Source organism: Protopterus annectens, chromosome 6.part1 (assembly GCF_019279795.1).
Source record: "Protopterus annectens isolate FY-2018-M chromosome 6.part1, PAN1.0, whole genome shotgun sequence".
Taxonomy (NCBI): domain Eukaryota; kingdom Metazoa; phylum Chordata; order Ceratodontiformes; family Protopteridae; genus Protopterus; species Protopterus annectens.
This window is the reverse complement of record NC_056738.1, coordinates 470,585,549-470,602,527: the sequence shown is the minus strand read 5'-3', so window position 1 is coordinate 470,602,527 and position 16,979 is coordinate 470,585,549. Positions and strand designations below refer to the sequence as shown.

Sequence of the window (16,979 nt, the reverse complement as noted above, 5' to 3'; positions counted from 1 at the left end):
AGAATTATTAAGTATTCAAAAGTAATCCAAGCAGAGCAGGCAGTCTGTTTCCAGTTGAAAATCCTTTATTAAGTACACAGACAAGTGATCCAAGTAAAACAAACATAACAGAGTAATAGATTCCTCACTAGCTTTCTAACTATACATATACTTTTTATCAGGCAAGGGGGTGGTTTATTGTGCTGTAAAACAAAGTGTTATTGCTATATATGTTAAATTCACATCCCTTCCCCCATCAGTGTGACATTTGAGCTGGTCCTGCTCTACTTAGTAGCTGTCATAATAATATAACCCTTACGTACTTTAAATAAAATTAATAATGATGAGGTAACTCTAATTTAACCAGATTATTAAGTAGATTATTTAGTACGTGATTTTATCCAAGAAAATATACTACTTGGCTGATAATAAATAAACCTTAGAGCATTTGGCAATCAAAAAATATATACAAATATATGCATATACACTTTGCATGTAAAAATCCATTGTAAAAAAGTATAGATATGTATATGGTTCCACTTGAAACCGTCGAATGTTCAGAACATCGAAGTTCTGATCATCGAGACCAGAACATTGATGTTCAAACCATCGAAGGTTCAAAATGAACCACACAAAAACATAAAAACTTACAAAAACTATTTTACGCAGGGGGGCTTAGCCCCCCTGCACCCCCCACCCCCTCTACTTTCATATTCCAACTCCGAGATCGCACTACAGTGGGGTAAGGGAAATCTCCCATTTACGGCTATATGCGGTAGCGCTAAAAGGGAGATTTCCCATATCCTACCTTCAATGCCAACACTCAGATGGCACACACACAACATGCAGGGCACCTTGCTGCCCTCCATACACACCCCAAATTTTATAAATTTACTTACCTGGCACTTCCACTTTGAACCTTCGATGCTCTGAACATCGATGTTCTGGTCTTGGTGATCAGAACTTCGATGTTTTGAACATTCAATGTTTTCAAGTGGAACTATATATATATATATATATATATATATATACACACACACACACACACACATATATGTATATATATATATATATATATATATATATATATATATATATATATATATATACATATATATATATATATATATTTAGAAAGCTTGAGACAGATATCAGTTGGGTATGACAAGGGTGTTTCCAAAAGTCAAACATTGCTTTTATGCTGTGCTGATGATGCCATAAGAAGGCAGAAACATGCATGCCCTCAGAAGGGTTTGGCTTTATTGGCCTGAAATTGTCCATAAACAGACTTAAAGGTAAAAGTAAAAGAAAAAGTCATGGGCATTCAGAATTGTCATTTAGCTGAAACAGCTGATATCCTTAATGGGTAATTTGCATATATACAAAGATATCACACCTTAAAAAGTTTAATGAATAAAGCTTTCGGGTCTACACCCTTCATCAGTATAACACTACAACAATACTATTACATTTAAATAGGAGACATCATCAAATCACATGCTTCAGCCCATCCCTAATCAAACACACAAAGAAACTTAAAGAAACAGCACTATAGGTGTAACCTATGTGTTATAAATATTAAAAACAAAATATAAAAGACTTACTATCATAGTAATGGTCTAACAGACTCTATACATCTAAGTGTAATATAATAATATACACACATATATATAATTAATTTACTCATATCTAAAATATGCAATAAAAATTGCAGTATAAATGCAACAAATGCAATAAATATAATAAAAAGAATTTTTATATAGAAACAATATGATATACTCATCTAAATTTGCATACATAATTAACTAAAGAATATATACAAAAGTATAGCCATAAAATTTATAACCTTTCTCTTTGTTTTTAACTAATATTGGTTTCAGACTAACAGCATTATTTAACCCAGGGGAGACGTCTGCCTGAAGTCTAATAATCCATTCGAACTCTTTCAGTTCTAGGAAATTATTAATATCTCCCTTCCTTAGACTAATATTTACTACAGCTAATACTCTAAATTTAAATACATGATTTTCACCTTTTTCTATAATATGTTTGCTTAAAGCATTAGCTACTACTCTCCTCCTGATTTCTGATTTATGTTCTGTTATTCTCTCTTTAAGCTTTCTAATAGTTTTACCCACATAAAATGAAGAGCATGATACACATGTAGCCAAATATACCACCCTTTCTTCATTACAAGTTGTTAACGTGGTCATTCTAATAATTTCTCCATTAGTAGGATGTTCAAAAAAATCACCACCTTCAAATAAATCATTACAGCAAGAGCAGTTGTAACATTTCCTTATTCCCATCAATTTATTAGTCTTAGGCTTAGTATGGAAGTCTTTATAACATAATTTCTGTTTTAAAGTTTCGGCACTTCTATATGAAAAACTAGGTTTATCACCTACTATGGATCTCATTTCAGGCATGGCTAATAGAATTGGCCAATTCTTTTCTAGTATAGCACTTACATTACATGTATTTAAATTATATGTGGTCAGATATCTAATTAACTTTATATCTTTACACAAATTGTCTCTCCTCATCATTATACCTCCTAGCAATATTGGTTTAAATTTCGTCTGTCTCTCATTTTTTACTTCACATAATGCTTTATCAATAAGTTGCTTTGGGTAACCACTCCTTTCAAACTCTTTCGCCATACTTTCAGTTTGTTCATTAAAATTAAGCTCATCAGTATTTAACTTACTTAGCCTAATAAATTGTGCTTTAAGAACTCCTCTAAATATATGGGGTGCATGCATGCTATTCTTACTTATGTATCTCAGTGAGTCAACATCTTTTTTATATACTTTAGATTCCAATTTGTTATTACTCTTAAATAATGTTACATCTAGAAAACTAATGTTATCACAAGATGCTGTCATTTTAAACCTTAGAAAGTCTGTTGACTCATTCATGTATTGCAAATAATTTTCCAACTCTGAATGGCAACCTTTCCACAATAAAAAACAGTCATCTACAAACCTTTTATAAAAGACGACTTTCTCATTCATATAATTGAGTTTGTTTAGTATTACCTCCTTCTCCCATTCATATAGCACTAAGTTGGCATAAGTGTTTGCCACTGGTGTGCCCATTGCAACACCCGTTAGTTGCAGAAACAGTTTCCCATCAAAAATAAAAACATTATGTGTTAAAACCACTTCTAGAAGAGCACATATTGTTTCAATCTCCCTCCCATGCATTTTTATCTCATTGTTTAAAAAATTCCGTATTGCATTCACTCCATAGTCATTTGGAATCACAGTGAACAAGGATGTAATATTTAATGTGGCCATAATATATTCATCCACATTGTTATCAATTTGCCACATATAGAGACTATTTAAGAAATCATTAGTATCCTTCAATACAGTACTACAAACTGCTATATAGTTCCCCAACACATTTTGAAAGTACTTTGAAATGGGTTCTGTTACCCACCCACCACCTGAGACAATAGGTCTCAGGGGTGGGTTAGTAACATTTTTATGAATTTTTGGATTACCATAAATTTGAGGTATTCTTGGACATGGAACGCTCAAATAATTGAATAATTCCAAACTTATGTCATTCACTAATTGCAGTTCATTAATTACCATATTCACCTCAGCAATAATACTCTGTATGTTAGTATATGGAATTTCTTTAAAAGTACAAACATCATTCAAAATTTTGTAAACTTTTGTAAAATAAAACTCCTTTTCCATAACAACTGTTGCTCCCCCTTTGTCTGCTTGCTTAATCACTATAGTATCATTAAACTTTAATTCATTTAGACCTAAATATTCTGGATAAGTAATATTATATATTCTCTTATTTACTATAGTCCCTTTATAATAAACACGTAAATCACGTTCAACAATATTCGAGAAAGCAGTCAGAATGGGACATAAAATAGGCATAAATATACTTGACTTCTTACATACTGGCACATAGGTATTATCATTTTTAAAAATAAGTTTAAGTGCAACATTTCGTAGAAACATCTTTAAGTCCAGTATCGCCTGTACTATATTATCTCTCATATTCGGAATAAATTTAAGCCCTTTACTCAAAAGTAAACGCTGGGCCTCCGTTAATTCAATATTAGATAAATTTAAAGTACCTCTAACAACTTTCTTTAGCGTCTGCTCACTTTGTTGTGTACCATTGGGCTGCTGTTCTTTCTCTTTCCGTTCAAATTTGGATGTTGTCACTGTTGCAATAAAAAAGAGTCCTTTTGCTGTATTTGTAAAGCAACCTTCTCCGGTTGCTTTAAAAGAAAGGGAGAAAACAAAGTTATTTCCTTTTGCGACACCCTCTTGCTCGTAACTGTAGCCTCAGGCGCCATGTTGGTCCTCACCTTAGGACGTACATCGTTACTCTTTCTGACGTCAGTTTCACTGTCAACAGCTGATTGCTGTGGAATAGTTCCTTTATCTTTTAAAGGTACAAGCGGTGAATTAGTTGAAGAAATAGACGCTAAAGAATTATTTTTATGAAGATCAGAACCCACCGTTGTTACATGTTGTTCAAAAATATCCAACTGGTCAAGTAGACCAGACTTCTTTTTATTAACAGAATATTGTGCTTTTTTATGAGTAACAGCTACATTTTCTTCTCTTGGCCAGGAAAAGATCCGGTTTTGTTTAAAATCATACATATCCCTCTGTAGTTTATTCTTTTTCCTCTGTTGCAGTTTTAAATCTAGCGCTTGAATACGTGACAGGAAGTTACGATAAAGTTCCATTGAGTCATTAAAGCAAGGCATACTTGTAATTTTAGACTCCAGCATTTCTATTTCTTCTATTAAACTATTTTCTATTGGTTCAAAAAAATTGTTCATTAATACCATGTAGTCTGCACTCAATTTAAGGTTTAACTGTTGCCATTGCATCAATAATTCATTGTAGGTATTGCCATAAGAGGGCATTTTCAGTATTCTTAAGCCCCTTGGCACAATACCCAGTTCTAAATAAGCCTGAAAACTCAGTCTTTGCCATTGCATATGCTTATAGGTTTGTACTTTCTTCTCCAAAATTAAAAGTCGCTCTTTAAATTCTTTCACCTCATCATTCACTGTTACCTGCTCAGAAGTTGAGTCAAAGATTACCTTCAACAAGGGATTTTCTTGAAGTCTTAACAGCTTCTTAATAGAATCATTTGATACTCCATTAACAACTTCCATAGCTTAACTGTAGGAACCACTAGACCACTGAGAAAATGCAGTGAAGACAGGACACTCGACTGAATAGTAAATTTCAGTAATTCCAAATTAACTCCACCAACACCACAACACACCTCGGGCTGAAGCTTCTCCTTGTTCAGTAGGTGCAGACAGTATACACCACAATAAATCAAACTAAAGTAACAATGGTGTTACTGCCAAATGCAAGATACGTACAAAGATATCACACCTTAAAAAGTTTAATGAATAAAGCTTTCGGGTCTACACCCTTCATCAGTATAACACTACAACAATACTATTACATTTAAATAGGAGACATCATCAAATCACATGCTTCAGCCCATCCCTAATCAAACACACAAAGAAACTTAAAGAAACAGCACTATAAGTGTAACCTATGTGTGATAAATATTAAAAACAAAATATAAAAGACTTACTATCATAGTAATGGTCTAACAGACTCTATACATCTAAGTGTTCTTTTTATTATATTTATTGCATTTGTTGCATTTATACTGCAATTTTTATTGCATATTTTAGATATGAGTAAATTAATTATATATATGTGTGTATATTATTATATTACACTTAGATGTATAGAGTCTGTTAGACCATTACTATGATAGTAAGTCTTTTATATTTTGTTTTTAATATTTATAACACATAGGTTACACCTATAGTGCTGTTTCTTTAAGTTTCTTTGTGTGTTTGATTAGGGATGGGCTGAAGCATGTGATTTGATGATGTCTCCTATTTAAATGTAATAGTATTGTTGTAGTGTTATACTGATGAAGGGTGTAGACCCGAAAGCTTTATTCATTAAACTTTTTAAGGTGTGATATCTTTGTACGTATCTTGCATTTGGCAGTAACACCATTGTTACTTTAATTTGCATATACACCATGTTGCCTCTGATATAACAGGTTTAAGGTATCACACAGTAGAAAGTCTAGATTTGCTAGATTTTTCTTTTTGTGTTTTTTAACCACTTGGTTGTCCTGTGTGACCTTTTTACTCATTGTTTCAGTTTGTTAGTTGGGAAATTTTGTAGACACCCTAATGTTTATGGATATCAGTTGGGTATGACAACCCTGTGTTTCCAAAAATCAAACATTCTTCTGATGCTGTGCTGATGATGCCAGTTGGTTTTCTTGTGTGACCTTTTTACTCGTTTTAGTTTGTTAGTTGTGATATTTTGTAGACCCTCTAATGTTTATGGATATCAGTTGGGTATGATAACCCTGTGTTTCCAAAAGTTAAACATTCCACTTATGCTGTGCTGCTGATGACATAAACAGGCAGAAACATGCATGTCCACAGCTCGAAGGGTATGGCTTTATTGGCTTGAAATTGTCCATAAATAGACTTAAAGTTAAAAGTAAAAGAAAAAGTCATGGGCATTCAGAATTGCCATTTAGCTGAAACACCTGATATCCTTAACGGGTAATTTGCATATATCTCATTTTGTCTCTGATACAAGAGGTTTAAGGTATCACACAGTGGAAAGTCTAGATTTGCTAGATTTTTCTTTTTGTGTTTTTTAGCAAAGATATGAACTCTGAAACTTAACTGTATGTCATTATTTAGTGGCTTCAGTCCTCAGTGATTTGCTAGAAAACCACAAATTTTATGAGGAACAGACCAAAAATAAGAGTTGAATAATTTTCTTTAACCAAAGTCCTGAATTTCTTTGGATATTTGTGAGTATCTTGTGGGTCTATCTGATATTTTTATGTCTAGATAAATTTCCTTCTTGGTGAGGGTTAGCAACTCTTTGTATAGATATAAGGGTTTTATCTTTGTGCCATTGTTTCCATGCTTTGTCATGTTTTTGCATGAGAATTCTAGTTGAATGAGTCAGACAGGGGATTGAGTTATTTTTACTCTTTTATTTCTGGTATGGGCAGGTATATTAACTCATTAACATCTCTGTGGTGTGGAATATCACACCTCTAGCAGCCTACACACAGCTTGCATTCCAGAACATTTTTTGAAAAATAAACTTAAAAAGCATAACATAAACAAATTTAAATATTTTGTGACCAATAGATGCTATTAAAACTGTACAAATGGCAACGTTATCAATCAGAAGTATTTTTTACAATGATAATATTTATTTATTTATTGACATTTATTTACCAGGAAAGCCCACTGGGCCAGGCTAGCCCATTTTTAGTGGAGGCCCAGGGAGAAAAGCTCCAGGGAACATACATAGAGTACAGAACAAAACAAAGCAAAGCAAGCTCAAGGGAACATACATAGAGTACAAAATAAAACAGAGTTAAATCATATTTTACATAAGAATTACATAAGAATACATAGTGCATTCATATTCTTTTCCACATATACTGTAATATATTACAATGCACACAAACCAGTTATTATTTTTCTAAGCTTTCACAAACTAATTCTCATATCATGAAAACTGTATAACCTAGACATTTTAGACATGAGTTTTCACATAACAATAAATTCCTCTACAGGTGTATGTTTCCTGAGATATTTACAGAAATATGAAGACATATGCTTAATTGTATAGCAAAACAATTAATACTGAATATCTCTCAAGATGTGCCACTTAGTACAAATATCAAAGGCAGTTTTCTTCAACAACATCTAAGGTTTGACATAATATCATGCAACTGTTTGTAAGTCACTTGGTTTTTAAAGTGTTACTGTAAGCGCATATGGAAATATTATTTCCATATTTACTAACAAACTAGCAATATTTTCAGTACAGTGTGATATAAACCAGAATTGACAATAAAGTGACCTATCTTCCACATTACTGTTTCACACCATACATATCAAGAACATGTAGGTCTCTCAATTATGAAAATATGAACATAAAAATGAAAGAATGAACAATAAGTGCCAAACAAATATTAATTTCTCCACTGCAGAATATCATAGACTATCAGTCAGTGTCATTTTGTTAACAGCTGTTTGCTCATTCTAATACTGCCTATTATCAATTGATAAGTCACTCATTCTAATATTGCCTATTGTTAGATGGTATGTCACTTAGTTAAAGAAGCCAGACCCAAAACAGTTCTGGACACCATAAAGAGTTGTGGATGTGAATTGGAAATACACAAAAAGGGTGCTATAGGCTTGAGAGAGTTAATGTATTTATGAATATATTGTTGAAGTTAACAACTTCATCTAGGGATAGGGTTTTGAGTGGAATCCAGTTAAAGGATTTTAGTAAGTGACTGAGAGGTTCAGGATGAAAGCTAGAAAGGTTTTGAGTAGTTATACATTGCTGTTTTTTAACTGGTTGGTGATTTCTCTGTTGAAGCATATAGGATGATGGTCACTAAGGGAATCGGGTAATACCCCTGAGTTAACATATTTGCTGAGGTTGTTGACATGTATCCACTTGAGGATAGAATTTTTATGATTTGATTTGTTGAGTTGAGTAGGAAAAGAGCTTAGCTGTTTGAACTCATGCAAGTTGACAAGTAGTTGGGGGTATTTGATGCTAAATAACCAGTTACTGTTAATGTCACCAAAGATAATGTTTTCAATAGAACCATCTGTAGTTATCCAGCAAAGGATTTCTTCTTACAAGCTAATATTGTTATCTGCTGGTATGTCAAGGGCAACTATGCATAGCTTCTTATGTTTATTACCATTGAGAAGAGAGATAAGAAAGTCCTGCATTTTGGAAGATTTGTTATGTTAGTTTTGAGGGGTGAGACATTTAAACAATCATCTTATACAACTGCAATGTTTTCCCCTTTTAGTATAGTCTGTCACACTGAATTACACTGCAGCCAGGTGATAGAATTTCAGAATCTTTTATATGGCGTTTTAGCCTTGTTTTGGTAGTTAAAGTAATATTTGGTGAGTATTGACGAAACCATGCTTGCAGGTCTGTAGCATTCTTTAAAATGCTACACATGTTAATGGAGGTAAAGATAAGTTTGTGGGTGTTTTACAGGAGTTAGAGGAAGACAAGGGTGGAATGGAAAAGGATGAGGGATCAGGGATAGGATGAATGTTACCACAAAAGTGAATTTAGAGAAGAGCAGACACGTTTATAAATTTATTCCAAGTTATGTCAAAGGGAAGTGAATTGTTACATGTTTTGCATTTGAGAAGGTGAACAGGTTGGGTATTAAATAAATGTAAGGAAATAGGTATGAGGGATCGTTTAGTCTGAGTATAGGTAGGGTGGCAGGTAGTGTGTGAATAAAGTGTGAAAGTAGATAGGTGGCAATGTGATATAAAATGAATAGTAGAGATGTGAAGACGCATAAGTATAACATGGTAGACAGAGAAGACTATGACACAGTTAATGGGAGAAAAGATGTTAAAGGAGAAAGGGGAGGAAAAGGGGGAGTGACAGAGGAAGTGGTTTACTGGATATTTCAGTCAGGGTGGTTCCTTATTATGTGATGGAGAAAAGTAAGATTTCAATAGAGTATAGTCATTTAGAGAAATTTAGAATAAACCATGGTGTAGTAGGTTGAAACTGTGAATTAGAGGAAGTATTGGGAAGAGAATAATTAAGCAGATGGTATGAATAATAAAAATTTTGTGGATATTACATTTTGGGTCAATATTTTGAAAGAAGGAATGGTAATGTTGAAGGACTTCCTCGGGAGGAAGGCATGGATACTGTAAATGGGGAAAAGGGGAATAAAAGTATATATTGTAATGTTATAACAATAGAGAAGAGTGAATTAAATGAGGAGCAGTAGAGAAGAATAATTCTGGATAAAAACTGACAAAAGATTGTAAAGTGTTTGGGTGAATGCTACTGGATAATGAGGTAGTAGCAAGATTGGTTAGGTTAGTAGGAAGAGGAGGGGACAGGGATGAGGAAGGGGAGGGCTATGTACAGTATAAATTTAGATAAGGAGGGTGTGTGGGAATTTGGGGTAGGGCATGGGAGCATAGTGAGCCCAAGCATGGTGAGGGTGAATGCAGCAGGTTGGAATCCCTCACAGATGGAGATATTAGCCCAAGAAAAACAATCAGTGACAACAGAGATAATGGAAGGATTAAATAGCAGTGTCAGTGCTTTTGGTAATATGTGTATAATTCAACAGGAGAATGGAGCAGAGAATGTTTAACAAAGTTGCTCAAGGTTCAGAAATTAATACATTAAAGCCAAGATAAGCTGCTTATGAATAAGAAAGCTAAATAGCAAGATATAATGGTTGTAAGAAGCCTGAAGTACATTAAAACATAACGTGTCCTTTTCCTTTAGCAATAGCACTAGCTGCATGCTCAGTGGTACAGATGGTTTTAGCAACTTACCTAGCGGTACCCAAAGGTGTCAGTCTACATAATGTCTATACTGAAAAACATTTTTTACCGACTACAAACCCTCCTAGTAGAAGAAATATAACTTTATGCAGAATGATGCAGAAAGACAGGGAAACTGACAACTTTTGATACTGAGTGGAAGCAGAAATCCTGCAAGCCTAGTGGCATCCAAAGGTGTCAGTGTATATAGTGTCCAAACTGAGTAATATTTTTTACAGGCTGTAAAATCATCCTAGTGAAAGGAAGATAATTTTATACAAAAAGACAGGGAAACTGATGATGTTTGATATTGAGTGGAAGAGGTGATGTTGCAATCCTTGAGCAGCTATGATCCTATGTGAAGGGTGGGGAGATGAGATACTTGATCCTCAGAGATAAAATAACTGTTATTGTGATGCCACTCCAGTACTTTGCTTGTAACATACCATTCTGAAAAATTAATTTTGAAAAGGCTGAGTAAAAATCACAAAAAAAATTTAAAAAATTGTAAAATACTCAGAAATGCATTGAAGCTTGTTTATTCCAGTTTCACATGTACTATTTGCCACTTGCCACTTTCTATAAGCTGCATCATCTGTTACTAATCAGGTGCTAAAATTTGTTACCATTCAGCTCTGTGGGAAATAGGAGGCAGTTGTGTTTTCACGAGCTGTCATGAGGGTGTCTGCGGATCAAGAGAAGTTACTCTCTCATTGTTTTCTACAGAACACCTGTCTAGACTGGAGTTTCTAAAACTCAACAACACTATGGCTGATCTCACCAAAAAAAAACATCCTTCTAACTTGGCATGAGCAACTTTATCACTCATCTGGGAGATAACGGATATCTAATACACAAAGAAAAATGCATCATCCATCATTTACTTTTCAAGTTAGGACCACTTTCATTTCATTCAAACAAGTACTCTCAAATAGTGACAAACTACTAAATCACAAGAAATATGATAAGGGAAAGTATAGGCATTAGTAATCTATGACTGTGGACACCAAAAAACTCCAAGGAGCCACTACTGCAAAGTTAACTGACTATGGAAGTAGGAAAAGATTGGTACAATATAGGTGATAACTAAATATATGCAGAAATAACTAAAGACAGCAATTGGTGATACTAGAGGTGTAAAAGTGCTGTACACTAATTATACCTTCTTAGACCTTTGTATTATCAGGTCAATCTTATTGCACAACCATTCTCTGGATTTAGGTGGGCCTCTCAGCAACTTTTAACTATTTTTTCCCAGCACATGGGGGTCAATCTCCTACTTCAAAAATCTCCATCCTTTCTAATGATGTTGGAAGAATCCCTCGAGCAAGGAGGGTGGGCTCTTCCTTGTTTTATACATGACAGGCTGAAAGAAGCTTGGCTTGAGCAGCTACAAAAGTACACAATATTATCATTACCTTCTCTGATAAAAGTTTTTGTAGACTTTAGCCTAGTTATAGGTTATATGATGATTGCATTATCTTTTTGCTAGCTACATAATTCTTATCCTTCTTGTCAAGCTTCTTTTGCAGCCTTCAGCATGGCAGAATCACAGATGCTACACAATGCATGCATTACCGAAAAATGGCTCCTCAATGATAGACATGTTTGCAAGTGGTGCTTGGGCCCTGCATTCCTTTAAATGCACCATGTTATACAAAGGGGCCAAATATCTCTGGGATATTTTACAGCATCCCAGGTAGCCTCACTGTGGTAGTCCTTACTGAATATTAATAACAAAAAGCATCAATAAGACAAGAACCACTACTTGTTGAGGAAGCCTCATTCTCGCAATGATTATTTGTCAAAGGAACACATCACTAAATCTCAACAAAGGTTCAGTGATCTTGGGATATTGGGTGAGTCCTCTCCCCTTACTCTATTCAGATGCAACAAGACAGGTCTTGTTAATTAAGCTGTGTAACAGAGTTCTTTCTGGCAGGGTGATGAATTTCCACTGTTTTATATAAACTGTCCCACACGCTTTTTAGGTTTATTGGATATAATGCTGCCTTAGCTACTTTCACTATTAGCCTTTCTCTGTCACCATGGTGGGTTTAGAGAGTCAGGTTTGATTACTGCCTGCATCTAAGACCTGGCAGCACAAAGCACAACTAGAGATTTTTCTGCAGCATCTTTAAAGTAGTTTTCTGAGGAGCTGTCATGAGGGTGTCTGCGGGTCAAGGGAAGTTACTCTCTCATTGTTTTCTACAGAACACCTGTCTAGACTGGAGTTTCTAAAACTCAACAACACCATGGCTGATCTCACCAAAAAAAACATCCTTCTAACTTGGCATGAGCAACTTTATCACTCATCTGGGCATGTCACAGAAGCTTTGCTGCATCTTGACAAGTCTCAGAAATATCCAAATACTAGGAGCCAACATCCAATCATGAACCCGGACTGAAGGAAAGATGATTGCAGTCAGTGTAGAGTATAAAAACATTTATTAGTACAACCACATAATAAAAAGAACAAACTGAGCACTGTCATCTGCCTGTAACCTTGGCTTCTTCAGAATTAAACCAATAAATACAAAGAGCTTTTAAATCCTCCTCGCAGCAAGCCCCACAATACAAATCGATTAACATTTTTTTGTTCGCAAAACCAAAAAGAGATCAATTTTTGCAAAATGACCCAATAAAAACTTGTTTTATACTTAAATTAAAAAATGAGCTCCAATCCCTAAACCAGTAGAATAACACTGGTTCATTCTGTGAAATATGATCATTAAACACACATGCTGAAAACAAAATAATTCAATGGTAACATTTTCTAAACCCATTGATTATAGTCCTATAGAATATATATAAACGGATATGACTTTTTAATAAGTCTAAATACTTAACTTCATGTAAGTAAGCTGTTTCTACCCAAAGTAAAACAACACCCACTTAAATGCAGACTTTTTGTTCGAGAACCAATGAAACAAGTCTTCAAACAGCTAATCAACTCGCAACTGTATAATCAGCCACCTAAAAGAGCCCCGTTTTCCTTACTATGGAAACCTATTAGTTGTCAAACAAATAAATCTAAAAGATTCTGTTCCATCCAAAAAATATAAATATTTGGTACCCTTCAACAAGGAATCAGTAATAGAAACCAAATGTTCATTACTATAACTTTAAACATATGATACCATGGTGTTTCCACAATAACTGCTGATTCTTCAATTTGACCTCACTTTACCGCAATCAAAAAACAGATCCTGGACCTGAGACCCAATAAAACTTTGTTCCTTCCATTGTCAAATGAAATACCTCTTAGCCTTACAACAAACAATGAGGCTTGAGTGTTTTTGAACTGTGTTTTCAATAACGTAGTTCAAACAGTTTTCTTCAATATTAAAAACAACTAATCATCATGTAAGTGAGACCCATATCATATAAAAATATTTATGTGTCTTTGAAACATGAAACAAGTGAAAAGGGCCAAGTAACTTTCCTCATACATTAACCTTGATTTATCATGATGTTCTGACCATCTCAGCTGATTCAATCAAAAAACTCTTCCCAAGCTCAAAACTCAATAAAATTGTGGTACTTTTGTTAACAAATGAAATATCACACAACCATTTCAGAAGTAATGAAAATTACCTGTTTTAAACTATATTTTAAACTGTGGAATAAACCAGGGAAGACTGTGGCATTGAGCTTAATCTTAAAAAACACATCTCTATTTCTAGTATTTTAAAATTTAATTCTTATATAGTCTAGACCTTACTCCGTTTTTAATTTGTAGGTTTTTTGTTCTTATTCTAAAGTTTAAAACTCTCTTAATGAAAACTAAGGTCCTGTCCTTAGCCTACACATTTCATATCTTAATGTATAGCTCAATTATAATGGCGATATCTCCAAAACAATCAATAGGGGCTAACTGAGTCACTGATTCAACGACCAGAACTAAGCCCTCAAAAATGCATGACTGCTTGAAAGGTTAACTTCCAATCACTAAAGTCAATGTTCTACATAACTACTACTCCATTAGGAGCTGTTATAATAAGCATAAGCCTGAGGAAGCATGCACATTTATGCTAATTTGAAACACACAAGTGTTGCTTCTGAATCTGTCTTCATTGGCAATAAGTTTTTCAGGAAACATGTTTCTAGGACCCTAAAAGTTCTCATGCAGAAAGAAGCAACATTTCCTCTGCCCATTACTTAAATCAACCAAGCCTGCATAATTCATCCATGATTGTATTTATTTTTATTTTGCTTTGTTAGCTGAGTTACTCAGCTGAACAATACCCACATCCAGTGAAACTCTGAGAAACAAATTTGTCATATTAGAGATTGTGCAAACTAACTATAAAAAAAAACAGACCAAAACATTACCCAGTTGGAGACTATTAGCTACTACAACCAAGGTGCAAACAGTTCAATTACAAATCATAAAATAAAGCAACAAAATAGTACTTCTACACATTGCATAAACTATGCAAGTGCAAAAAATCGAATTACTATGCATAATATCAAGTTCAGCCTTCAGGAATATTCACATGAGCAGGAAGGCATTAAACAAGGGACTGAAACAGTGTATACACAATTAAGAGTATTAGTATGTGTAGGCCTTTCACAAAATCTGGGCATAAGCTGCAATGGAAGATAGTCAAAACCAAAGCAGAAGAAAATAATGAAGAACCACAAACAAAACAGTGGTTCAAACATGAAGGAACTCCACAGCCAGACAGGACGAAGAGACAGACATTTGGAATGAGAAATTGACATATAAGAAGAACCAACTTATGGTATATGATATTGTACAATTCCATCCATCCCTGCCAGCATCAAATGCCCAAGCCGCTAAATGACCCTTGCCACCTGGGCCATAGTTAGGGCCTTATCCCTCTACACCACAGCTCTGGCTAGTTTGTTAGCAATTTGATAGCATCTGCTTGGAGAGAGAGAGAGAGAGACATGTTCTGCCCACATAAAGAAGAATAATAACTGCTCAGACTGCCTGAACTTTATGGTTCTTTCCCATGAATATTTAGTAAACGTAAAATCCTCTCTCCTTTATTCCCAAGGTTAGGACAGAAGAATGGCAGCTGAATAGTCTGGTTAAATGAAAGGATCATCCTGTTCTGCACATCAAACCCAGTTGAAGACACTAGTGCCAAAAGCTACTAACCAAGCACAAGGCACTGTCAACAAAATAAATTAAAATCACCATTCTCAAAAACTGCTACAAGATGTACATTAAACTGTTCCCCATAATGTTATGCTAATTTTAATTTATTTTGTACTTAGGCTCTTCATACAGCTAACTAACATTATTGTGTGATTGGTAGTTGATTGGGAGGTTTTTATATATAAAGGACATTGGTTTTTGTGTCTGTCCTATACATCTGATGAAGTTCTTGATGAAAATGTAATGTATTTTCAAGGATTTATGTACTAGCTTCAATCTTGTTTTGTTTTAATAAAATAACTATTTCCTTGGGTTGGCTCAGCACATTAGTACTTGCAGATCACAGATTATCTTAGCTGAGGTAATGGCCACCAAAAGTACAGCTTTTCAAGCAAACCCAAGTGCCAACTAAAGAAGTGGGATCAGGGAAGCACAGCTAAAGTTTCCATGGTGAGTCCTGGCAATAAAGTATAGCACCTGCATCATCCCTGAAAGGTAACAGATGAACCTTTAGAGACACAGTGGATCCCCTCCACTCTGCAGAGGACCTGTCTGTTTTATGTGCTAACTGGAAGGTTACTTCCTGCATAATGAAGTATAATAGTATGCATGCCCGTAGGAAGACAATGTTGAACAGTGTTTTTTTTTATATTTCTTCGGCTCCTTCTTAAATCATCAAATTCTTAACAGCATTGTTATGATGGAAGGAGGTTGTCTCAATGGAAATTTTACCAAAAAAAAGAACAGGATTTCATATCATGGTTGGCAGCTAAACAGAAGACACACACAGCAGCATATAACCTGCTTAGCAATCTCCTGACTACACGTTTAGCTTTAGAGCACTGGTATTGAGGAATTCTGCATAAATATAAAACAAGAATATGTTCTAGTCCTACTACTCATTGAATTAATGAATAATAAATAAATAGCAGAAAGAATGCAGGACGGGCAGGTCTTCCAGACCAGCCTGCATTGGTGGTAATAATGAGGTCATAGACAGACTCGTCCACCAAATAAATGCTGAAGGACTATTGACAGAATATTACTTCTCACCCTGGGAAGTTAACAAGACAAACAGTGACCAGCTGGTTGAGACTACTTTGAAAACTGCCTTTATATGAGTCCTATTTACATAGAAATCTACACGGCTTATCTTTGCTCATATAACTTGTGTTTGACACAGTGTAAAGACAGAAAGAACAGCAGTAAGGAAAACATATACCTACCACCGATCTTGGTCCGTATGGGTTCAGATCATAAGCTGAAAAGTAAATCAAAGCACCATTAATACTAGAGTAACAAACGTGGACCTAGATCAACCTGCAATCAATCTGTTTTTAAAAATACTCTTTTTGAAGATTAGGCTTACTGCTTCAACCCTGCTGCTGAACTTTTCACTTGTGTATACTTTTCCAATGTCTCATTTAACCACATCAT

The 16,979-nt window shown here is 34.6% G+C and overlaps 1 protein-coding gene across 4 annotated transcripts in view; it reads right to left on the bottom strand.

Annotated features, from left to right (window-relative positions):
- The window catches only part of COL18A1 (collagen type XVIII alpha 1 chain), a 1,701,455-nt gene that overhangs the window by 130,367 nt on the left and 1,554,109 nt on the right, over positions 1 to 16,979 (bottom strand). For all 4 annotated transcript variants that reach the window (XM_044075903.1, XM_044075900.1, XM_044075901.1 and 1 more), the window contains one exon: positions 16,769 to 16,803. In XM_044075903.1, the coding sequence (XP_043931838.1) occupies positions 16,769 to 16,803 (35 nt within the window). The remainder of the gene's footprint in view (positions 1 to 16,768; positions 16,804 to 16,979) is intronic.